Raw genomic sequence first — 19,486 nt, 5'->3', positions numbered from 1 at the left:
ATCTCTGCTGCCTATACCGCGGCAGGCCGCCCTTTGCCTGGCCGGGTGCGCGCTCACTCCACTAGAGGAGTTGTCGCTTCGGTGGCGCTATTTCAGGGGGTGTGTGTGGAGGATATCTGTGCTGCGGCGTCCTGGGCGTCGCCGTCGCCTTTTATCCGCTACTTTCTACTGGATGTGCCATCTGGCTCCCTGGCAGACTCTGTCTTGAGTGTCGCTGCTGGGGGCACACACTGAGATGGCGTGGCTGTGTTGGTCGGGACTGTGCTAATGGAAACTTCCCGGACAATTTTACATCCACGTTTTATGCAGCTTGACCATTGTTCTGCCCCCTGTGTGAGGTGCGCGGCCTTTGGTTTTTAGCACCTGGTGGACACCAGGGGACCCTTGCGTTCCGTTTGCGGTCCTTCGCCTAGTCCGCCCGTCTTATTGCCTGACCATCCCTCCGTTGGGGTTCGGGTAGAGGGAGTTGCACTTTACTACTGTGTGGTGCTTGTGTACTCCCTAGCCTCCAGTGGGTTGATGTTTTTATGTCGGCCGGGCCCGCGTACATTGTGGGCATCGCTGGAGCTCCGCCTGTCACCAATAGGAGCGCTAGCGCCCCCCTATGGGGCGTAGCTCCACGATGTAGAACGAAGGTTACGTATTGTAACCCCAGTTCTACGAGTGGAGCGGAGCCCCATAGGGCTTTTTTCCGGGCCCTGCCTCTGGCTTTCTAGCTCGTCTGACTTAGTTTGGGAGAGCAGATTGCTGGGGTGTAGCCACCTTTATAGTAAGGTGGGGGGTTTGTGATTGGTTAAGGCGATAAGAAGTACATTTTTATCTTCAGATTGGTTGTTGGCATGCCAAAATGGGTTACCAATAGGAGCGCTAGCGCCCCCCTATGGGGCTCCGCTCCACTCGTAGAACTGGGGTTACAATAAGTAACCTTCGTTTTGAATAATGGACATTCCATGACCATTCCAACAGGAAGTTTGTTCGGACAAGTTACCGTAGTGACCAAAAATTCCATAAACATAACGCGTGGTATACTGTCACAGTAATGTAAACATGGGTTACATGCATGGTTAAATGGAGGAGGTATAATATAAAAGGGTTACATCTACTGTAGCCTTCACTTGACCGCGCACGCACGCCACCCACGAGGCTTTCCAAACATTGCCCTGGCAACCACCAGAAAGGCATGCTGGGATACTGGGGGACTCTGGAAATACAGAAGACATGGCGGCCAACATAGAGCAAATTTTCCGCGATTTCGTTGTAAATAAGATAAAGGAAATCGAAGAAAGTCAGGATATTAGGTGTGTTTGTACATATGTCTCACTTGACTTGTAGCTACTCATTTAGATAGCCCCGTAAATTTGATTAATTGGGTTGTTTCGTCTTGGTTACATTGGCTCTCATGCAGCTGAAGCTAGCTAGGCTAGCTAACGTATGGCAGGCTAAGCTAACCTAGCCTATAGCGAGCTGTGGTGTTGCTGGCTACGTAGCGTATAAGTTAGCTAGGCCGTATATAGCTAGCTAGCCAGTTAGCTAACTCAGGTTACTTGGCTAGCTAATGTTATTTTTATCTAATTGGCCGTGTCATAACGTTATTGATTCTAAGGACGCATTATACATAACGTCACCGGAGATAAATTGAAAAGCCGGTATAACTTAGTCTAACATAGCTTGTATACTAAGTTTAGCTAATGCATGCTAATGAATGTGACATGTATCAAGTCCTGAGCAGGTATAATTGGTAGCCACTAGCCAGTGAGGTAGCTACCAAGTCTCGTTTTCTATTTTGCGTACTCACCATTAGCTAACGAACTAGTGCTAGTTTCCTCATCTGCTTGTTTTGTCTTTGCCAGTCTGACAGATGAACTGCATCCCTATGGGCAAGAAACTGCAGAAGACGCAACGGATACACAAGGTTAGCTTCTGCTAACCTGAGTCCCATTTGGCCAAACACATTTTTATATATTTCTATTTATGTGTCATCATGGCAAAAATATTACAAGAATAGTTTATTTTGTTATCTGTGCAGATAAAGACGAGGCCTCTGTGATCAAGGAAGAAGACGGGGAGGTCCTACATAAGAAACATAAAAAACACAAAAAACACAAAAGTAAAAAGAAGAGGAAGCGCCGGAAGGAGGACAAGGACAGCAGCTCAGAGTCGGTAGTGGAGTCCGATGGGGGTACTCAGCACCGGGACAGGTGGGCCGTCTGTTTGTCATACCTATGGTAAAAGCTCTCTTGTCAGAATACTGTATAGTGAAATCCTAACCGGTTCTTGTTACATTTCTGTCCTCTAGCAATGGACGAGAAGAACGTGCAGACAAAGCAGTGAACTCGCAGACAGGTGAGCTGTTAACGTAACCTACCAAACCTCCCTCCACACCTGACAGCTATAGGAGGGTACTGAACTTTGAGTTTGGTGAAAGTAAATGCATGCCGCTGTGTTTATGTATGTTATATATGACCTATATATCCCACAGCAGGTGAAGAGGACGGGGGATCCAAACGACATAAACGTCACTCTGGGAAGAAGAAGAAGAAAAAGAAGAAGAAGAGAGATGAAGACAAGCCCGGGAGCTCGTCAGAGTCGGAGTCAAAGTCCGGACCCAAGGAGTCTGAGCGTCAGGATGCCAGGGAGTCGTCGTCTCATGGTGGATCACAGGAACTGCCCGACATTGTCCCCAAACAGCACAGCGCCACAGACCGAAACACCAGGCACAGATCGCGGTCCAGATCCCGCTCGGCTAGGCGACGTCAGCGGTCCGACTCCAGGTACAGGATCAGGAAGTCAAGGACCAGGTCACGCTCCAGATCACGGCACCGGAGATCTCGGTCCAGGTCCGCCAGGAGGTCCAGAAGAACCCGTTCCAGGTCGATTGTGGTTCTAAGGAAAGACAGGAGGTCAAGGTCTAGATCAAGGTCTAGGTCCAGAACTAAGAGGAGGCGAACGAAATCCAGGTCAAGATCTCGTTCGGGTTGCCGCCGGTCCACGTCCCGAGAGAGAAGCTCCAGACCTGAAGACGGTCACTCCACCGAGAAGGACCCGTCGGCGTTTAGAGACGCCGCCACAGAGTCCGAGTCTGCGGCTAAAGTGGAGAACCCCACAGCTCCCCCTGACCCTGCCGCACCGGCTGCTGAAAGCAGCGCAGACGAGGTTGTGACCTCTGGAGCTTGGAAACCAGTGCCCCTCTTGGAGGAGGTCAAGCGAGAGCCGGTACCATTGCTGGCAGCCCTGTCCTCAGGATGTCCCGCGTCGTCCCCACAGGAGGGCCCCGTACCTCCTGTGGAGTCTCTGAACGAGTCCTCCTTTGACCTCCCTCCACCCCAACAACAGCAGCTTGGCCAACCTGGAGGCTCGGAGGGCCCTGCTGACCCATCCTCACGGCTCCTCTCTCAGGAGATGGCGCTCCCTACAGGGGAGGAGGATGGGGACTCCGGGTCCGGCTCCCCACAGTCTAAACACCCGCAGACATCTGGAGACGGGGACAAGTCCAGGTCAAAGTCTGACGGGAAATCAGCCTCGAAGAAGGACAGCAAGAGGAAGTCCAAATCCAGGACGCCGTCGTCTCGCAAGAAACGGTCATCGCGGTCCAAGTCCAAGACGCGGACGAAGCGCTCCTCCAAGTCCCGGTCCCCAAAGAGGAAACATTCAAAGTCACGGTCTCCCGGGAGGAGGACAAGGCGGTCGAGGTCACAGTCGCGCTCTCGCCGACGAAGGGGCGCTTTCAGCAGCCACACGCTGAGCCAGAGGGACCGCTGGAAGCGCGAGCCGAGCCACTCCCCCGTCCTCATCCTCCGCAAAAAGAGGTCCCCGGTACGCTCACACCGCAGTGCCAGTAAGAGTCCTTCAAGACTCACAGAGCTCGGTAAGTTTTTAATGTTTGTTTTGTAATCTCTAAGATACCTGATCTGTAATTTCGGTCAGTTAACATGAATTCATGAAGATAGTAATTATTTTTAGTTTACTATTCTTGCACTTTGCCTTCAGCACTAGATTGTTCTCTTAGTCACTTTTATAAAGGAGATGCACTTGTGAGTTCTGGCAAGTAGTAGTACATTGGCTTTTCCTACGTTAATTGCAATTATTAGTAAGTCACTTTGGATAAAAGTGTCAGCTAAATGACTAATGTCATGTAATAGTAATAGAGAGCCTGAGCAGAAGCAGGAAGAGCTGTCCCATGGGACATTCAGAAAAAAATATGTACTGTAGTCAATGGCAATAAACAAATACATTTTTGATCCCGTTTGAATTGTGCCATGACCATCACATATGATGTTTGTCAATTTAAAACATAACTTTGCAAGTCAAGAAAGTCGCAGTTTGTCATAATGAAGCAGTTATTCCAGAACGAGTTTAAAATGATTAAAAGAGGTTTAAATCACTATTAGTCTAGCCATGTTGAGAGCTGCAGGAATGTGAAAGGAGAGTTAGTCAGCTCTGCAAGAGCTGGCATGCGAGATCGGCTTTACAAGGTTTTGGTGAACGAGTGTAATGTCAGCTAGTTAAAATTAGCTATCTTGCGAATTAACCGTGATAACATATGTGATGGTCACGGCACAATTCAGTCGGGATCAAGAAATTATTTTTCTCACGCCATTCGCTACCATTCATATTTTTTCTGATTTATGGTCCCATGGCGCTTTTCAGTCTGTGGCAGTTTTTGTGACTGACAAGTTCACCCCTCTTGTCACTCTTGCAGACAAAGACCAGTTGCTGGAAATCGCCAAGGCCAACGCTGCCGCCATGTGTGCCAAGGCGGGGATGCCCATCCCCGAGAGCCTGCGGCCCAAAGCAGTGCCCCAGCTTCCCATGCCCTTACCCATGAACCTGCCCGCCATGGCCATGAACGCCGCCATGGCCAGCATGACGGCCGCCACCATGACCGCTGCCTTGTCCAGTATGGGGATGCTGGCCAGCATGCCGCAGCTGCCCCCGCTGCCCTCCATCACCAACAAGCCGCCCCCTGGTCCGCCGCAGCCCAACATGGCGGCCATCGAGGAGGTTAAGAGGAAGGTGGCCAAGCAGGCCAACATCATCAGCATCAAGGAGTTCACAGATGTAAGACGGCGAGCCAGGCTCGCTCTCTCTTTCTCCATCTCTCTCTCTCTCCCTCCCTCTCTCTCTCTCTCTCTCTCCCTCTCTCTCTCTCAGTTGTAAGACGAGAGCAGGCTCTCTCTCTCTCTCTGGCTCTCTCTCACCCGTCCTGCTCTCTTAGCTTCTCCATGCATGTCGTCTAGGGCTGTCCCCGACTCTGAATTGTGTGAGTCGAATCAGATTCACCTATTCAAACCACAGATTCGACGTTTCGTTCCTACTTTTTTTCCCCATATGTCTAACGTTAGGCTGAGGGGAGACCATGGGAGTTGGGACAGCTGTCAAACTCGCAGGCAGCACAATAATAGACGGCTGTGTTTCTTGCTAAACGTGAATCATCTAGCCCCCATGTTTTTTATGCCTCCGCCAGGCGATAGGTTTCGGGTTGTCCGTCCGTTGTAGAAGAAATTTAAAATCCAGCGCGAGCCAAGTATATCCATGTAATGGCGGCGGACGGGGCACTGAGAATGCAGCTTCTAAAAAATCTATTTTCTGCCGCGAAACGGTTGTTTTCATCAATCTGTCTTTATGAATCGCTAGTTGTGCTTACATAGAGCGAGGGCTTGTTGTGGTTTTTCACATGCCTCTGTAATATGATCTTTAGAAACGTCTTTAGAAACTAAATAGCTTCCCCACTTGCTCCAGCACGCATGTACACAGCGCGCAAGCGTTGCTCCAGCACGCTGTGCGCATGTGTGCTGAAGCAAGTGGGGAAGCTATTTCGTTTCTAAAGATCATATTTTTTAGAAGCTGCATTCTCAGTGCCCCGTCAGCCCCCATTACATGGATATACTTGGCTCGCACTGGATTTTAAATTTCTTCTACAGGCCTCCAAATTACACCAAAGTTATCTCGCTGAGTCAAACGTCTTATAATATGCCGTAAATAACGTCCAGGTTGTCAAAATCGAGCATTCTCCTTTAACTGCAACTTGCATTGTTGGGCGGAGGCATTTAGCCGCTACACGGTTTTTCTAGTTCTAGTTATGCAGTGTTTCCCATAGCCTACATTATTAGGGTTGGAAGATTTGACGATACTCCTCAACTGTACATTTGAAAGCGTGCGTGAATAGGCTCATACGTTGAGCAGCAGTCAATAAGGAAATGTTTTGGCTGTCACTGAAGCATTTTCATGGACGTTAGAGCTCAATCTGTCTATGGAAAAAAAAAAAAAAAAATCCAGCTGATATCTTAGTTAATACAAGTAGATTGAGCGAGGAAAGCTGTTTTGTTTGTGTTATTTTGTTTGCATGTGATTGCTTTAGTCATTCCAAGCGTTTTTCTCTGGATGTTCTAGATAGTTTTCTCTCTCTCTCTCTCTCTCCCTCTCCCTCTCTGGCTTGCGTTGATGGTGTATTGATTGACTGTCTTGTAAAAAATATCCAAGGATCTACTCAATATGTTAGAACCTCAAATGAAGATCAGACCATTTTGCACTTTTTAGGAATGCTACTGAACAACAGTGGTGTGAATCATACTGAACACCCTCTCTACCTGTGTGTGTGTGTGTGTGTGTGTGTGTGTGTGTCTGTGTGTGTGTGTGTAGAAATGTAAGAAGATAGTGGAGAGCAAAGGGGAGCTGGCAGTGGCTCAGCCGCACATCTCTGATGAGGAAGACGAAGGCAAACCGTTCGGAGGAGCCGCCCTGAGGGAGGTCAAGAGCATCTCCTTCAGCATCAATGTAAGACTGCTCTCTCTCTCTCTCACTCCCCCCCCCCCTCTCTCTGACTGCTCTGTCTCTTTCACTCGCTCTCTCTCACTCCCCCCCACCCCTCTCTGACTGCTCTGTCTCTCACTCGCTCGCTCGCTCTCACTCACTCCTCCTTCTCCATCTCTCTCTCTCAAGTCAAGAAGCTTTATCGGCATGAAGTCCCATAATAAAATATGTTGCCAAAGCAGAAAGATATTAATATACATAATGAATTAACCAATGAATAATTATATGTATGTATATATATATATGGCGAAAAGATACTTTAAGGTATAGTGTGCTATTTTGACATTTAGCCTTATTTTATCTGAATATTTTTATATGTTTGGCATGGCTTGGACATATGCATTCCCCTGGCACTTGTTTTCACTGCTCCTACAGAGCAATTCATGCAAGTCATACCAAACACCTAAACATATTCATATTGCAATACATTTCACAGGAGAGCATACTTAGACTGGTAAGATTACACCCTGTACTTCCCGTTTATGAAAAGCACATTAATCATATTTTTCAACGCATGTATGCCCCATTGACTTCCATTGTATCCCACTGAGAGCCTGCATAGAAACTGCAGCTAGCTCAATACTGGAATGATCAGTGAAATTATGGTCTCTTATGTTTCAGGTTCATGGTAGACAGACCACAAATACGGCTAAATGTCCAAAATAGCACACTACCGCTTTAATAAAAAATACATTATTCATAATAATAATGATAAAAACAACAATAATAATAAAAAATGAGAATAGTAAACAGTATATAGAGGAAATCGGTGTAGTCTTACAGTGAAACAGCTCTAGTGTTGAGATACAGTTATAAATCCCCCTGCCTGTTGTGCTGCAGCGTTCTTTTCTCCAGGAAGAGTTGTGGCTGGTCCAACTATCAGTAGTGGTTTTGGCTGCTATTCCTCTCCCTCCCTCTGTGAATGGGTGACTGGGTGACTGGGTGTGTACAACTGTGGGACTAGGTGTGTACAACTGTGTGAATGGGTGACTAGGTGTGTACAACTGTGTGAATGGGTGACTGGGTGTGTACAACTGTGTGAATGGGTGACTGGGTGTGTACAACTGTGTGAATGGGTGACTGGGTGTGTACAACTGGGTGAATGGGTGACTGGGTGTGTACAACTGGGTGAATGGGTGACTGGGTGTGTACAACTGGGTGAATGGGTGACGACAGAACATATAACTGTGTGGAACATATAAATGTGTAGATAAATCTGTATAGAATTATCTGTAGTGATGCGTTGCTATGACAACGTCAGATGTCAAAAAGTGCATGATTTAAAATGAAACGGAATCAAATTCAGTGACTGTATTTTTACAAATGTAATGAGAGCGAGGCTAATTTATTATTTTAACTTAACTGGTTTTATTTTTGCTTACAAATGCTTTGTAAATACATGATTATTATACATCTGTATATACATGATTATTATACATCTGTATATACATCATTTACATTTTTGTAAATACATGATTAGTCCAGCATGAAGGAAATGTAACAAGAGACCAGTTACTCACATTGTTCTACAGCTGGTCTAAAGTTGCATATGGTAAATATCAAACTAGTCTATATTTTGCCATTTTTGCAAATTTTCCTTCTATTCTAGTCTATATTTTGTTGTATCTTATATGCATGTTTGTTTGTTTGTTTCTAATGTTACTTGTATTAATACAATGTTGCAGAAATATCCGTGAATAGAGGTCCTTCACTTGCCTTTGATTTGGAGCTACTTTGAAAGAGTGTAATTCTAGCCAATGCATTTATAATTGTAGCTGAATGTAGCCTATGTAATGTTTGCAAGTTCTACATTTGAGAGACATGTTTTTGTGATATTCACAACCTGTGAATTGAAACAATGTTTAGTCTTCACGGTGTTCACTGATCCGTTGTGGAGGAACAAAATGCACAGGAACACCAGTATGAAGGGTGGACTGGATGAATGACCAGGGCTGTAGTTACACTGCAGTCGTCTGTTCATCTAGTTCCCAGACTGCTGGGTGGGTTTTGTCCCTATCTGACTTTCTCACTGACCCCCCCTCCTCTACTCTCCTCCTCTTCTCCTCTCCTTCTCCTCTGCTCCTTTCCTCCCCCTCTCCTTCCTCTCCTCCTCTTCTCCTCCTCCTCTCCTTCTCTCCTCCTCTCCTTGCTCTCCTTCTCCTCTCTTTCTCCTCCCCTCCTGCTCTCCTTCTCCTCTCTTTCTCCTCTTCTACTCTCCTCTCCTTCTCCTCTCTTCCTCCTCTCCTCCTCCTCTCCTCTCCTTCTCTCCTCTCCTTGCTCTCTTTCTCCTCTCCTCCTCCTCTCCTCCCTTCCTCCACTACTCTCTTCCTCTTCTACTCTCTCCTTCCTCTCCTTCCTCAGAATCCGTCGGTGCGTCCGGCGGCCGGGGTGCGGAGCGATGCCGCCTGTGCCAAGGAGTTCCCCGTGTCGTCGGGCTCGCAGCACAGGAAGAAGGAGGGCGAGGGCGCCGGCGCCTACGGAGAGTGGGTCCCCGTGGAGAAGAAGGGCGTGGAGAAGGCCAAGGCCGTGGCCACTGCCAAGGCGGCGGCGGTGGTGGCCAAGGTGGCGTCGTCTGGGGAGGCGGCGTCAGGGGTGCCGCTGGTGGTGAAGCCGGTCGTGGACGCCGACAGCGTGTTCCCAGAACCACCTCTACAGGTGGGTCTAGGACGCAGCCTGCGCTGTCTCGACGTGTATGCGCCAGCCTGTCTGTGTGTGTGCGCCTCGGTCTTCGTGTGTGTGTGTACAGGGTTTTTCCTGGCTCAGAATGAGGCGGTGGTGGTACCGTAAGTGGGGGTTTGGGGGTCCTCCCCCAGGAAATTTTGGGCATCAAATGCTTCATTTTCTGCATTCTGGGGAATTTTCTATGCACTAATGTGTGCTTTATTAGCTCGTCTGCCTAACTATATTAGCCTACATTATCCAATTTCATTGTTTATTTATTTTTAAATAACAAACAGACTAGAACATTTGTGAGGGCATATCACTGTGACTATAATGTACTGTAGGTTGTCAGGTCAAACATGTACTAGTGTAGGCTACAGAGTAGACCAGCGGGTTTATGTCAATGGCTGGAGAAGAGGCTCCACACTCCCATAGAGAAAGCATTGTCTGTTCGATAACCGGAGCTTGATAACTTGAGCTCAAGGTGCTAGATGCATTTGTGAAGCCGAGAGCTTTCGCCCAGTTCAACCCCCGTGTTTCTGCGACCATCCTAAGTCAAGATATGGCTGTTTAGGTGTTCAAGTCATGGTAGGAAAACTTGCGTTTTCACCTCTACCGCAAACAGCACTGCATCAGAGTGTGTAACTAGCGAATCGTCTGTGGAAAAAAGGTCGCACCATAACAATTATGTGCACTCGCACAAATGCGCCCAATTGTATTTCGAGGTCCCACAGATTAAAAATGTACAACATCAATCACTGGAAAACAAAAAAAGTACCTCCTACGCAAAATGTGTACAGGTGGGCAGGTCTTGGTGTTTTTTTGTCGAGAGCTCCTAATTCTCTATGCAGGAAAAACCCTGGTATATATCTGTGTGCGTATGTCTGTGTGTATCTGTGTGTGTGTATATGTGTATCTATCTGTGTGTTGCGTGTGTGTGTGTAGATGACCGTGTCTCTCTGTCCACCCTAAGCCAGTGGACATCACCCAGGCGGTGAGTGAGAGGATCCGGGCGCAGCGGCGCCTGGCGGAGAACCCGTACGACGTCAACGCCATCTGCATGCTGAGCCGAGCTCAGGAACAGGTACATCAAGTCAAGTCAAACTTTATTCACATAGAACATTTCCTACGCAAAGGCAACACTATGCCATTAACTCCGCAGTAGCACCACAGTAGCAGTAGCACCACAGTAGCAGTAGCACCACAGTAGCAGTAGCACCGCAGTAGCAGTAGCACCACAGTAGCAGTAGCACCCCAGTAGCAGTAGCACCACAGTAGCAGTAGCACCACAGTAGCAGTAGCACCACAGTAGCAGTAGCACCACAGTAGCCGTAGCACCACAGTAGCAGTAGCACCACAGTAGCAGTAGCACCACAGTAGTAGGGTAGTCAGGCTGTAACCCAAGATGAGCAGAATAAAGCACTCACTTAAAAGCAATAAAAGAAAAAAAGAAAATAATTAACTTGGTAAATAATTTGATTTTAGCTTACTAAACTTGATAAGTGTCTCTCCTTCCGCGTATCCTGCTGTACACAGCAAACTCTTCAGAACACATCTCAATCTTATGCTGGTGTTAAAAGGCTCTGGAAAGATAAAACCATGAATTTATGACTGCAAAGAAATTATTCCTGAACCTTTTGTGAGGAGCCACTGTGCCCTTAGCAGAGCTAGTGTTGCCAGTTACCAACAATAATCCATTTAGTCAATGGTGCAACCAGATGAGAACAAAGCTATTCTGGTCCCAGGAAGGGGGCCTGCCAATCAAAGCTAAGACTGTACACGCCCCCTCACTCATAAGAAGGAGCCAGCTCGATCAGTTTGGGTTGGGAATAACACTGCTTAATTGCTCATTTTGGGGCTATTTTGATAGGTATTTTTGTGGAAAACCTATTTGCTATTGGTGGAACCCTCCCGCCAAAATCCAAAATGGATTGTCGGGCAGTCTTTCATATCTCTCTCCTCTCTCTTTCTTTCTCTCCTCCTCTCTCTACCGCCCCCCTCTCTCTCTCCCTGTCCCAGGTGGATGCGTGGGCTCAGTCCAACACCATCCCTGGCCTGTTCACCGGTTCTACGGGAGCCCAGGTGCTGAGCTCCGAGGAGCTGTCCAACAGTGGCCCACAGGCCTGGATTAAAAAGGTACCACACACACACACACACACGTACCACCAACCCATTCAACAACAGGCTTCTGCATTGTCAATGCCAACCGGTGTACCCGCTTAACCACAGATGGCACACAGCTGCTCTGCCCCCCCCCAGCCTCAGTCACTCCGGTGTAGACAGGACAGCAGGTCGATGTCATTAGTAGTGTAGCGCATCATATCCTGTACAACGGGACAGCAGGGCTTTATGGTGTTACGTTATGGTGTCATCGCACCTGTTATCTTAAAAACCCTCTTCTGTTCTAACTGTGTGTGTGTGTGTGTGTGTGTGTGTGTGTGTGTGTGTGCGTGTGCGTGTGCGTGCGTGCGTGCTGGCTGGCCGGCCTGCATGGATTTTGTTGTGTGTGTTTGGTTGTCTCCTGTCTCCTGTCTGGGTTTTGTGTGTGTGTGTGACGTGTGTGTTTTATCTCCTGTGTTTATGTGCGTCAGAGAGGGATGATAACACCAGAGCAGGCTACTTGTTTGAGTTGAGTCAACATTGCTCTTAAAGGAGTAGTAAAGGGAAAATGCATGTTTAACCCTGTTTTAAGGTTACTTATGATCATATACAATGGTTCAGATCAAAACGTTGACAAAACTAGCACTTTTGAGAAAGTCTGATAATTGCTCTACCACCGTGTTGGTCGTACAATGGATGTGGGTGGGCACAGTCATGCACGCGTGGTGAACTGGGTACGCCCCTATGGGCAGGCGATGCAGATGCCTCACATGTGACATTCTTACCAAAGCAGGTGCAAGTGCAGTTTGGGCTCCCTGCCACTAGGGGCGCGCTAGCCCATCTTACGAAAAGGAGTCCCTTTGGATAAGGGGCTCGGTGAGAACGACAGACAGACAGACAGACAGAGGGAGGGAGGGGAGGACGAGGAGGAGGAGTGATGATGGATGGAAGTAAGTCTGCAGACCCAGATCCTCCACCATCTCAGGCCAGGTCCAGGAACTCCCCCTGCTGGAATGTTCTAGAAATGCATCCTTCCTTCCTCCGCCCTCCTTGAATGTAAGAGGACATGAAAGTTCAGGTTTCAGCAGTTTTTAATGAGGTATGTTGAATGGCTGCTGTTTAGGAAAGGAGGAAGGAGGGGTGCATTTTCACACCAGGGCTCTGGACGACAGCAGGGTAGATAGATGATCCCCCAGACCAGCATACCTCCTGCTCCACTCACCTAACTCACACACACACACACAAACACACACACAACACACAGATACACACACACACAGATACACACACACAGATACACCCCCCCCCCCCCCCCCACACCCACACCCACACACACACCTTCCCTCAAAGCCCCACCTCATATTTCAGTAGCGGTGGTCTTTAATGCACCTGCGTGTGAGCGTGCGTGTGTGCGCACGTGTGTGTGTGTGTATGTATAAACACAGGACTGTGTACGAGGAAGAGTCCACGCCAGACAGGACAGTAGTCAGTCCTTGAATGCGTCCGAGCTATATTCAACACACGGAATGTCTCACTGCTCAGGTTACCAGACCGTACATCATGTATTTTCTATAGAGAGAAAGTCCATCCAGTTCAGTCTAGTTTCATAGGACCCCGTCAGGTTGTTGACGCGGTCGAGGCGTTAGAGGCGTGTTCAGACACGTGGCCCGCGCGGGGGATCATGCTACCGCTTGGCCCGGTGTTCCTGCCAGGACCGCCATATATTCATAGTAACCATGGATACGGCCGTCACGGTAACTCAGCGTTTGCACTGTGTGAGATTGTTCAGATCAACTGGCAGCTTGTTGGCGTTACCTCTTAATATTTACTAAAAGGAAAGAATCAAAACACTTAAATGTTTTTCCCCTCCATAAATGTTTCCAGCCCAGATGATCAACGTTAGATATATATTTTCTTTTTTTGTCAACATTTTCTTAAACCATAAATTTAGTAGCCTGCTTGAAAATGGTTCAGAATTAATTGCTGAGGAACTATGTGTGCCTCTGATAAACTGTGTGACCACTCATTGATGCAGCTCTACTGATATGCGACTAGTCTCTGCCAGCTGGACTGAGGTGTGTGTGTGTGTGTGTGTGTGCGTGCGTGTGTGCGTGTGTGCGTGCGTGCGTGCGTGCGTGCGCGTGTGTACCCACCCCCTAGCAACCAGCCCAGGGGTGTGGAGGTGTAGTGTGACCGGGAGGTGAGTTAAATCTGGTCCTGGTGGGATCGGTGTGTTAGTAGATCAGTCAGCTGGGCGAGGTGTGTTAGTAGATCAGTCAGCTGGGCGAGGTGTGTTAGTAGATCAGTCAGCTGGGCGGGGTGTGTTAGTAAATCAGTCAGCTGGGCGAGGTGTGTTAGTAGATCAGTCAGCTGATCGGGGTGTGTTGGTGCTGGGCCAGGGCAAAAGCCTGCACACACTGTGGCTATCCAGCACCGGAGCTGGACGCCCCAGTCTGTCACAGGGAGGGGCGGGGGGTCTCAGCTCTAGGGTCCTAGCTAGTAGCTGCGGGCGTCTGCGGACATGCCTGTCCCCTTCCCCTGCCCTGAGGGCTGGGGGGGTGTACACAGAAGCAGGAAGGGGGGGGGGGTGTTGGGGCTCTGAAGGAGGGAGGTGGAGGTTCACAGGCGTGACCTGTGAACTTTCACCTCTCTGTATGGACACTCGTTTCAGGGTCAGTCCTTGTAGCTGTCCTTGTTGCCATGGTCACTGTCAGGCCCCCTCTCTCTTGCTGCCTGATGCTCGGCTGGTGATGGGGGGCTAGGTACGTACGCCACACAGCTCCCTTCACACTTCTGCTCACTGTAAGTGCGTGTGTGTGTGTGCACGTGTGTGTGCGCGTGTGTGTGTGTCTGTGAGACAGAGTGTTTGTGTGAGGGAGAGAGAATGAAATAACCATGTGTAAAAGCAAACCATCCTCTTATAGACTTGTTTGATATAGTGTGAAGAACTAAGTCACTTCCACCCGTGTGTGTGTGTGTGTGTGTGTGTGTGTGTGTGTGTGTGTGTGTGTGTGTGTGCGGGGTTTGATAGTGCTTGCAGAAAGAACCTGTTAAGTCTAGAGATTATTCTCCTTAAATCCTCATGTCTTTAGGAACTTCACAAGCATTTGATTTCTAGGATGTAAAGTTCCAAAGTGTGAAAAACAACAGAGTTACTGAAGCGTGTGTGTCTCACTGGGACTGCCTGGTGTAGGGGAGGACTACTAATTGTTCTGTCCTCGCCTCGTGTGCCTCTTCTCTCCTCTCCATCTTCTCTCTCTTCTTTTCCTCTTTGGTCTCTCTCCCTCCCTCCCTCTCTTTCTTCCTCTGTCCTGCTCTCTCTCTCTCCCCCTCTCTCTCTCCCTCCCTCTGTCCCTCTTTCTCTCTCTCCCTCTCTCTCCCTCCCTCTCTCTCCCTCTCTCTCTCTCCCCCTCTCTCCCTCCCTCTCTCCCTCTCCCTCTCCCTCTCCCTCTCCCTCTCCCTCTCCCTCTCCCTCTCCCTCTCCCTCTCCCTCTCCCTCTCCCTCTCCCTCTCCCTCCCTCTCCCTCTCTCCCTCCCTCCCTCCCTCTCTCCCTCCCTCCCTCCCTCTCTCTCTCTCTCCCTCCCTCTCTATCTCTCTCTCTCTCCCTCCCTCAGGACCAGTTCCTGCGTGCAGCCCCGGTGTGTGGGGGTGTGGGGGAGTTCCTCATGAGGAAGATGGGCTGGCGAACGGGGGAGGGGCTGGGCCGGAACCGGGAGGGCACCGTCGAGCCCATCATCATCGACTTCAAGATCGACCGCAAAGGTCAGACCTGCAAACTTGTCACCTTTTGGCTTTTTTATGTTAGCCATGGTAGTTTCAGTGAATCTATAGGGTTTTAGTTTTGTATGTCATCACCTTTTTCACTACTCCAGTTTGCAGGTCTGAAAGGTAGTCTGGAATAAAAGGATGATGATGAAGAAGAAGGCTGCTGATGATAATGATGATGATGATAAAGGCTGATGATGATGAAGGCTGATGAAAGCTGCTGATCTGTTGACTATGTTAGTTTGTTTTTGTTTGTTTGTTTGTAGGCCTGGTAGCTGAAGGAGAGAAGCCTCAAAAGTCTGGTGGTCTGGTCGTCACAAAGGACCTGCTTGGTGAGCGCTAACACCACACGCACAGACACACACACACACACACACCAGGTTTTTCCTGCATAGAGAATTACAAGGCGGCCGCCTCCGTCAAATTTCGTGCCGCCTCCAGCTCTCGAAAAAAAAAAAAAAAAAAACTTGACCTGCCAACCTGTACACATTTTGCATAGTAGGTACTATTTTTTTTGTTTTCTATGGATTTTTGCTGTAAACATGTAATCTGTGTGACCTTGAAATATAACTGGAAGCGCATGGTGTGACCTTTTTCCATTCAGACGTCACTAGTTACACACTCATGCGGTGTCGTTTGTGGTAGCAGTGAAAACCAAAGTTTTCCTCTCATGACTTAAACACCTGAACAGCCATATCTTGACTTAGGAGGGTTGCAGAAACATGAGATTTAGACTGGGACAAAGCTCTCGACTTCGCAAATGCATCTAGCACCTGTTGAGCTCAAGTTATCAAGATCTAGTTAAAGAATGCTTTCTCTATGGGAGTGTGGAGCCTCTTCTCCATCCATTGACATAAAACATCAGGTCTACTGTGTAGCATACAGTACATGTTTGGCCTGACAATCTACATTATAGTCACAGTGCCTTGATATGCCCTCACTAATATTCTAGGCTGTTTGCTATTTAGAAATAAATATATGGCAGACATTGACAACAACAAGTCAGATTATGTAAGCTAATTTAGTTAGGCAGACAAGCTAATAAAGTACACATTAGTGCATATAAAATTACCAGAATGCATGAAAAGAAACTTTTGATGCCCCAAATTTCCTGGGCGAGGACCCCCAAACCCCCTGCTTAAGGTACCACCTGCGCCTCATTCTGAGCCAGGAAAAACCCTGCACACATGCATGCACACACACACACACACACAAAATCTCAAAAAAATACTATATACTGTAGCCAGTAACTTCAACACAGCCACGATAATGAATGTTAATTTAAGGTTCAATTGAGCATGAAGACTGCAAAACAAAATAATTTTTGTTGAGCAGTAAACGAAGCTGAATAGTGTGGTATTAATTATATTGTATTAATTGTATAGAATAGTATGGTATTAATTGTATTGTATTAATTGTATAGAATAGTAAGGTATTAATTGTATTGTATTAATTGTATAGAATAGTAAGGTATTTATTGTATCGATTAGTAAGGTATTAATTATATTGTATTAATTGTATAGAATAGTAAGGTATTAATTGTATAGAATAGTAAAGTATTAATTGTATTGTATTAATTGTATAGAATAGTAGGGTATTCATTGTATAGAATAGTAAAGTATTAATTGTATAGGATAGTTTGGTATTAATTGTCTAGTGCCTGTGCTCTCCAGGGAAGCACCCGGTCTCCGCTCTGATGGAGCTGTGTAACAAGAAGAGGTGGCTGCCTCCAGAGTTTGTCATGGTGCACCACAGCGGCCCAGACCACCGCAAGAACTTCCTCTTCAAGGTCAGTATACTCAGAGAGTGTGTGTGAGTGTGTGCGTGTGCATCCATCTAATTGCCAGGTGGCCCTAACCCTAACTCTGCCCCCTCTTCCCCCAGGCGGTGGTGAACGGGTCAGACTACCAGCCCCAGTCAGCCAGTCCCAATAAGAAGCACGCCAAGGCCATGGCCGCCACGGTCGCCCTGCAGGCCTTGGGAGAGGTGCCTCTGGACGGCCCTGGGCTCTACACAGGACCCATCTTCACCGCCGCCACCACGGGACCCCTGTTCTCCTCCTCCTCCAACTTATAACACACACACACACACTACATGCTGCATTTCAGTGAGAGTTCAAAAATGATTTTGTCTCAACAGACTGAGAATGACGGACGTCATGGTTTCTTCTTTCCAATGAAACTTGCATGATGTTTTAGAAGATTGTTTATATTGTTCCTGTTCCTGGATTCCATTTGAGAAGCACTCCCTCACCCCAGCGCCTAGTGACCAAACCACGTTCTGAACCATGACCCTGTGGAATATTTCTTCTGTTCTTCTAATCTTGTGTTTCGCTTTTGTCAACTGGCTGGTTTTGTCACTTTACAACATCATGGTTTAGGTTATTCAAGATATACAGCCTACGAAGTGTGCTTGTGTGTGAAACTGGCTAGCATGAAGGGTTAGAAGTCTGAAATACCTAAATGACATTTTTTGTTTCTTTTACCTGGTTAGATATTAAATAAGATAATGATTATATCTCTGTGTGTGTGTGCGTGAAAAAAAATCCATTCTACTGTACATGTCCCCTTTGAGGCATTATATGTAATTATGTACAGCATGTAGTGTTTTCCATGGTTTATTTGCAGGTCACATACACACATAATCAAAAACACATCAGGCGTTCTTCATCCTGAAACGTGCTCAATGCTGTGACTTGACCTTGCTGACCTTGCCACACCCCGGCTAGTGACAAGTCAGTCTTATCATTTCATTTGGAGCCTCTGATATTAATAGGCGCTGCTATTTATGGGTGACTGGCCGCATGCTGGGAATCCTCTGAGGTTCTCACACATTACGACTGGGAACGTCTGGAGACCAGGACGCCCCAGCGGCCCAGAGTGACATCATCGAACGATCGGAGAGCTTCGTCCAGCACCAGAGTAATCCAGTCATTTACTCATTACTGAATGACCGAAAACAATATTTTTTAAATTAAATATAAGACTGAGGTCAATGCACATATGGAAACAGTTTTTATGGAAATAGGCCAACATATCCCACAAACGAGTATTTTCATCTTGTACAGAATGAAACGTACAGTAGATTTAATCGGCCAGGAAAGAGTCTGACGTCCGAGACGAGAGAGTGGTCTGTAGCGGCCAGAAGCACAAGGCCGACTGTCAGGTTGGTGTGAATGACGGGAGGTTCCAGACGATCGGAGCTCCTGTCCCCTTTTTCACCGAGGCGTCAGATCTTGTGCTTCGCCAACAGAACCCCAAGAACCAGAGCGGTCACCAGCAGAACCCCTCCGAGGATCCCGACACGAACCGAGGGAAACCACTCCTCTGGATCCTCTGAGAGAGAGAGATTAGGAAAAAACAGCAGCTATAACTAGAATTCATAGCATATCATAAAGTCTCTCCTCTAGTCCTTGTCCTACAGCTTGATCTCCCGACTAATGCTGATAACCTACCATTAGCATACTGAGAATGACCGGCTTCGCCAACCAGCTCTGTGGCCTTGTGGTTAGATTGTCCGCCCAGAGAATGGGAGGTTGTGGGTTCAGTCCCCGGCCGGGTCATACCAAAGACTATAAAAATGGGACCCATTGCCTCCTTGCTTGGCACTCAGCATCAAGGGTTGGAATTGGGGGGTTAGATCACCAAAATGATTCCCGAGCGCGGCACCGCTGCTGCCCGCTCCCCCAGGGGATGGGTCAAATGCGGAAAACAAATTTCACACCCTCAGGTGTGTGACAATCAGTGGGACTTTAACCTTTAACTTTAAATCCTGATCACGTTCTGTATCTCCACAGATCGGTCTGGCCACGCTCCCATTCAGAATGACTTCCACCCAGCAGATATTTGCCGGGCCAATAGCCAACCCGGGGCAGGTTTGATTTAACTGTACCCATTTGTTATGACTAACCCACGTTCCGTTGCTCTGATTGGTTATAGGTCTGTCCAGTTGCGCCTAGAGGCATTTTAATGCCCATGGATAATGCCCATTGGAAATTGAAAATAAACTCGGCAGCTCCAGACCCTTGGCATTTTGGCGAATTGGCTCTGGCAAAGACAGGCTAGGCCTACCCACGACTCTCACCCATATCTGGCTTCGGCAATGATGTCATCGTCTCATCCAGCCCTCCAATGGACTGCGATGATGTCA

The 19,486-nt window shown here is 47.8% G+C and overlaps 1 protein-coding gene across 4 annotated transcripts; it reads left to right on the top strand.

The window, feature by feature from the left end:
- Window positions 1–1,178: 1,178 nt before the first annotated feature.
- sonb (SON DNA and RNA binding protein b) lies at window positions 1,179–17,848 on the top strand. Of its 4 annotated transcripts, none has more exons than XM_084446873.1 (14): window positions 1,179–1,298; window positions 1,851–1,912; window positions 2,027–2,198; window positions 2,297–2,343; window positions 2,483–3,865; window positions 4,700–5,058; window positions 6,640–6,774; window positions 9,172–9,465; window positions 10,445–10,555; window positions 11,491–11,607; window positions 15,187–15,334; window positions 15,604–15,669; window positions 17,011–17,126; window positions 17,222–17,848. In XM_084446873.1, exons 1-14 carry the CDS (start codon window positions 1,219–1,221, stop codon window positions 17,411–17,413), a joined length of 3,282 nt encoding a protein of 1,093 aa, XP_084302999.1. In that variant the 5' UTR covers window positions 1,179–1,218; the 3' UTR covers window positions 17,414–17,848. The 4 variants fall into 4 exon arrangements, with proteins under 4 accessions (XP_084302999.1, XP_084302998.1, XP_084303001.1 ...); XM_084446872.1 differs by having other exon boundaries at window positions 2,480–3,865; XM_084446875.1 differs by lacking the exons at window positions 15,187–15,334; window positions 15,604–15,669; window positions 17,011–17,126; window positions 17,222–17,848 and adding an exon at window positions 14,243–14,305 and having other exon boundaries at window positions 2,480–3,865.
- Window positions 17,849–19,486: the final 1,638 nt, after the last annotated feature.

The sequence above is a fragment of the Borostomias antarcticus genome, assembly GCF_949987555.1.
Source record: "Borostomias antarcticus genome assembly, chromosome: 12".
In the NCBI taxonomy this organism is placed as follows: Eukaryota; Metazoa; Chordata; class Actinopteri; order Stomiiformes; family Stomiidae; genus Borostomias; species Borostomias antarcticus.
The sequence above is the reverse complement of the archived record's forward strand: the minus strand, read 5'-3'. Positions and strand labels throughout refer to the sequence as shown.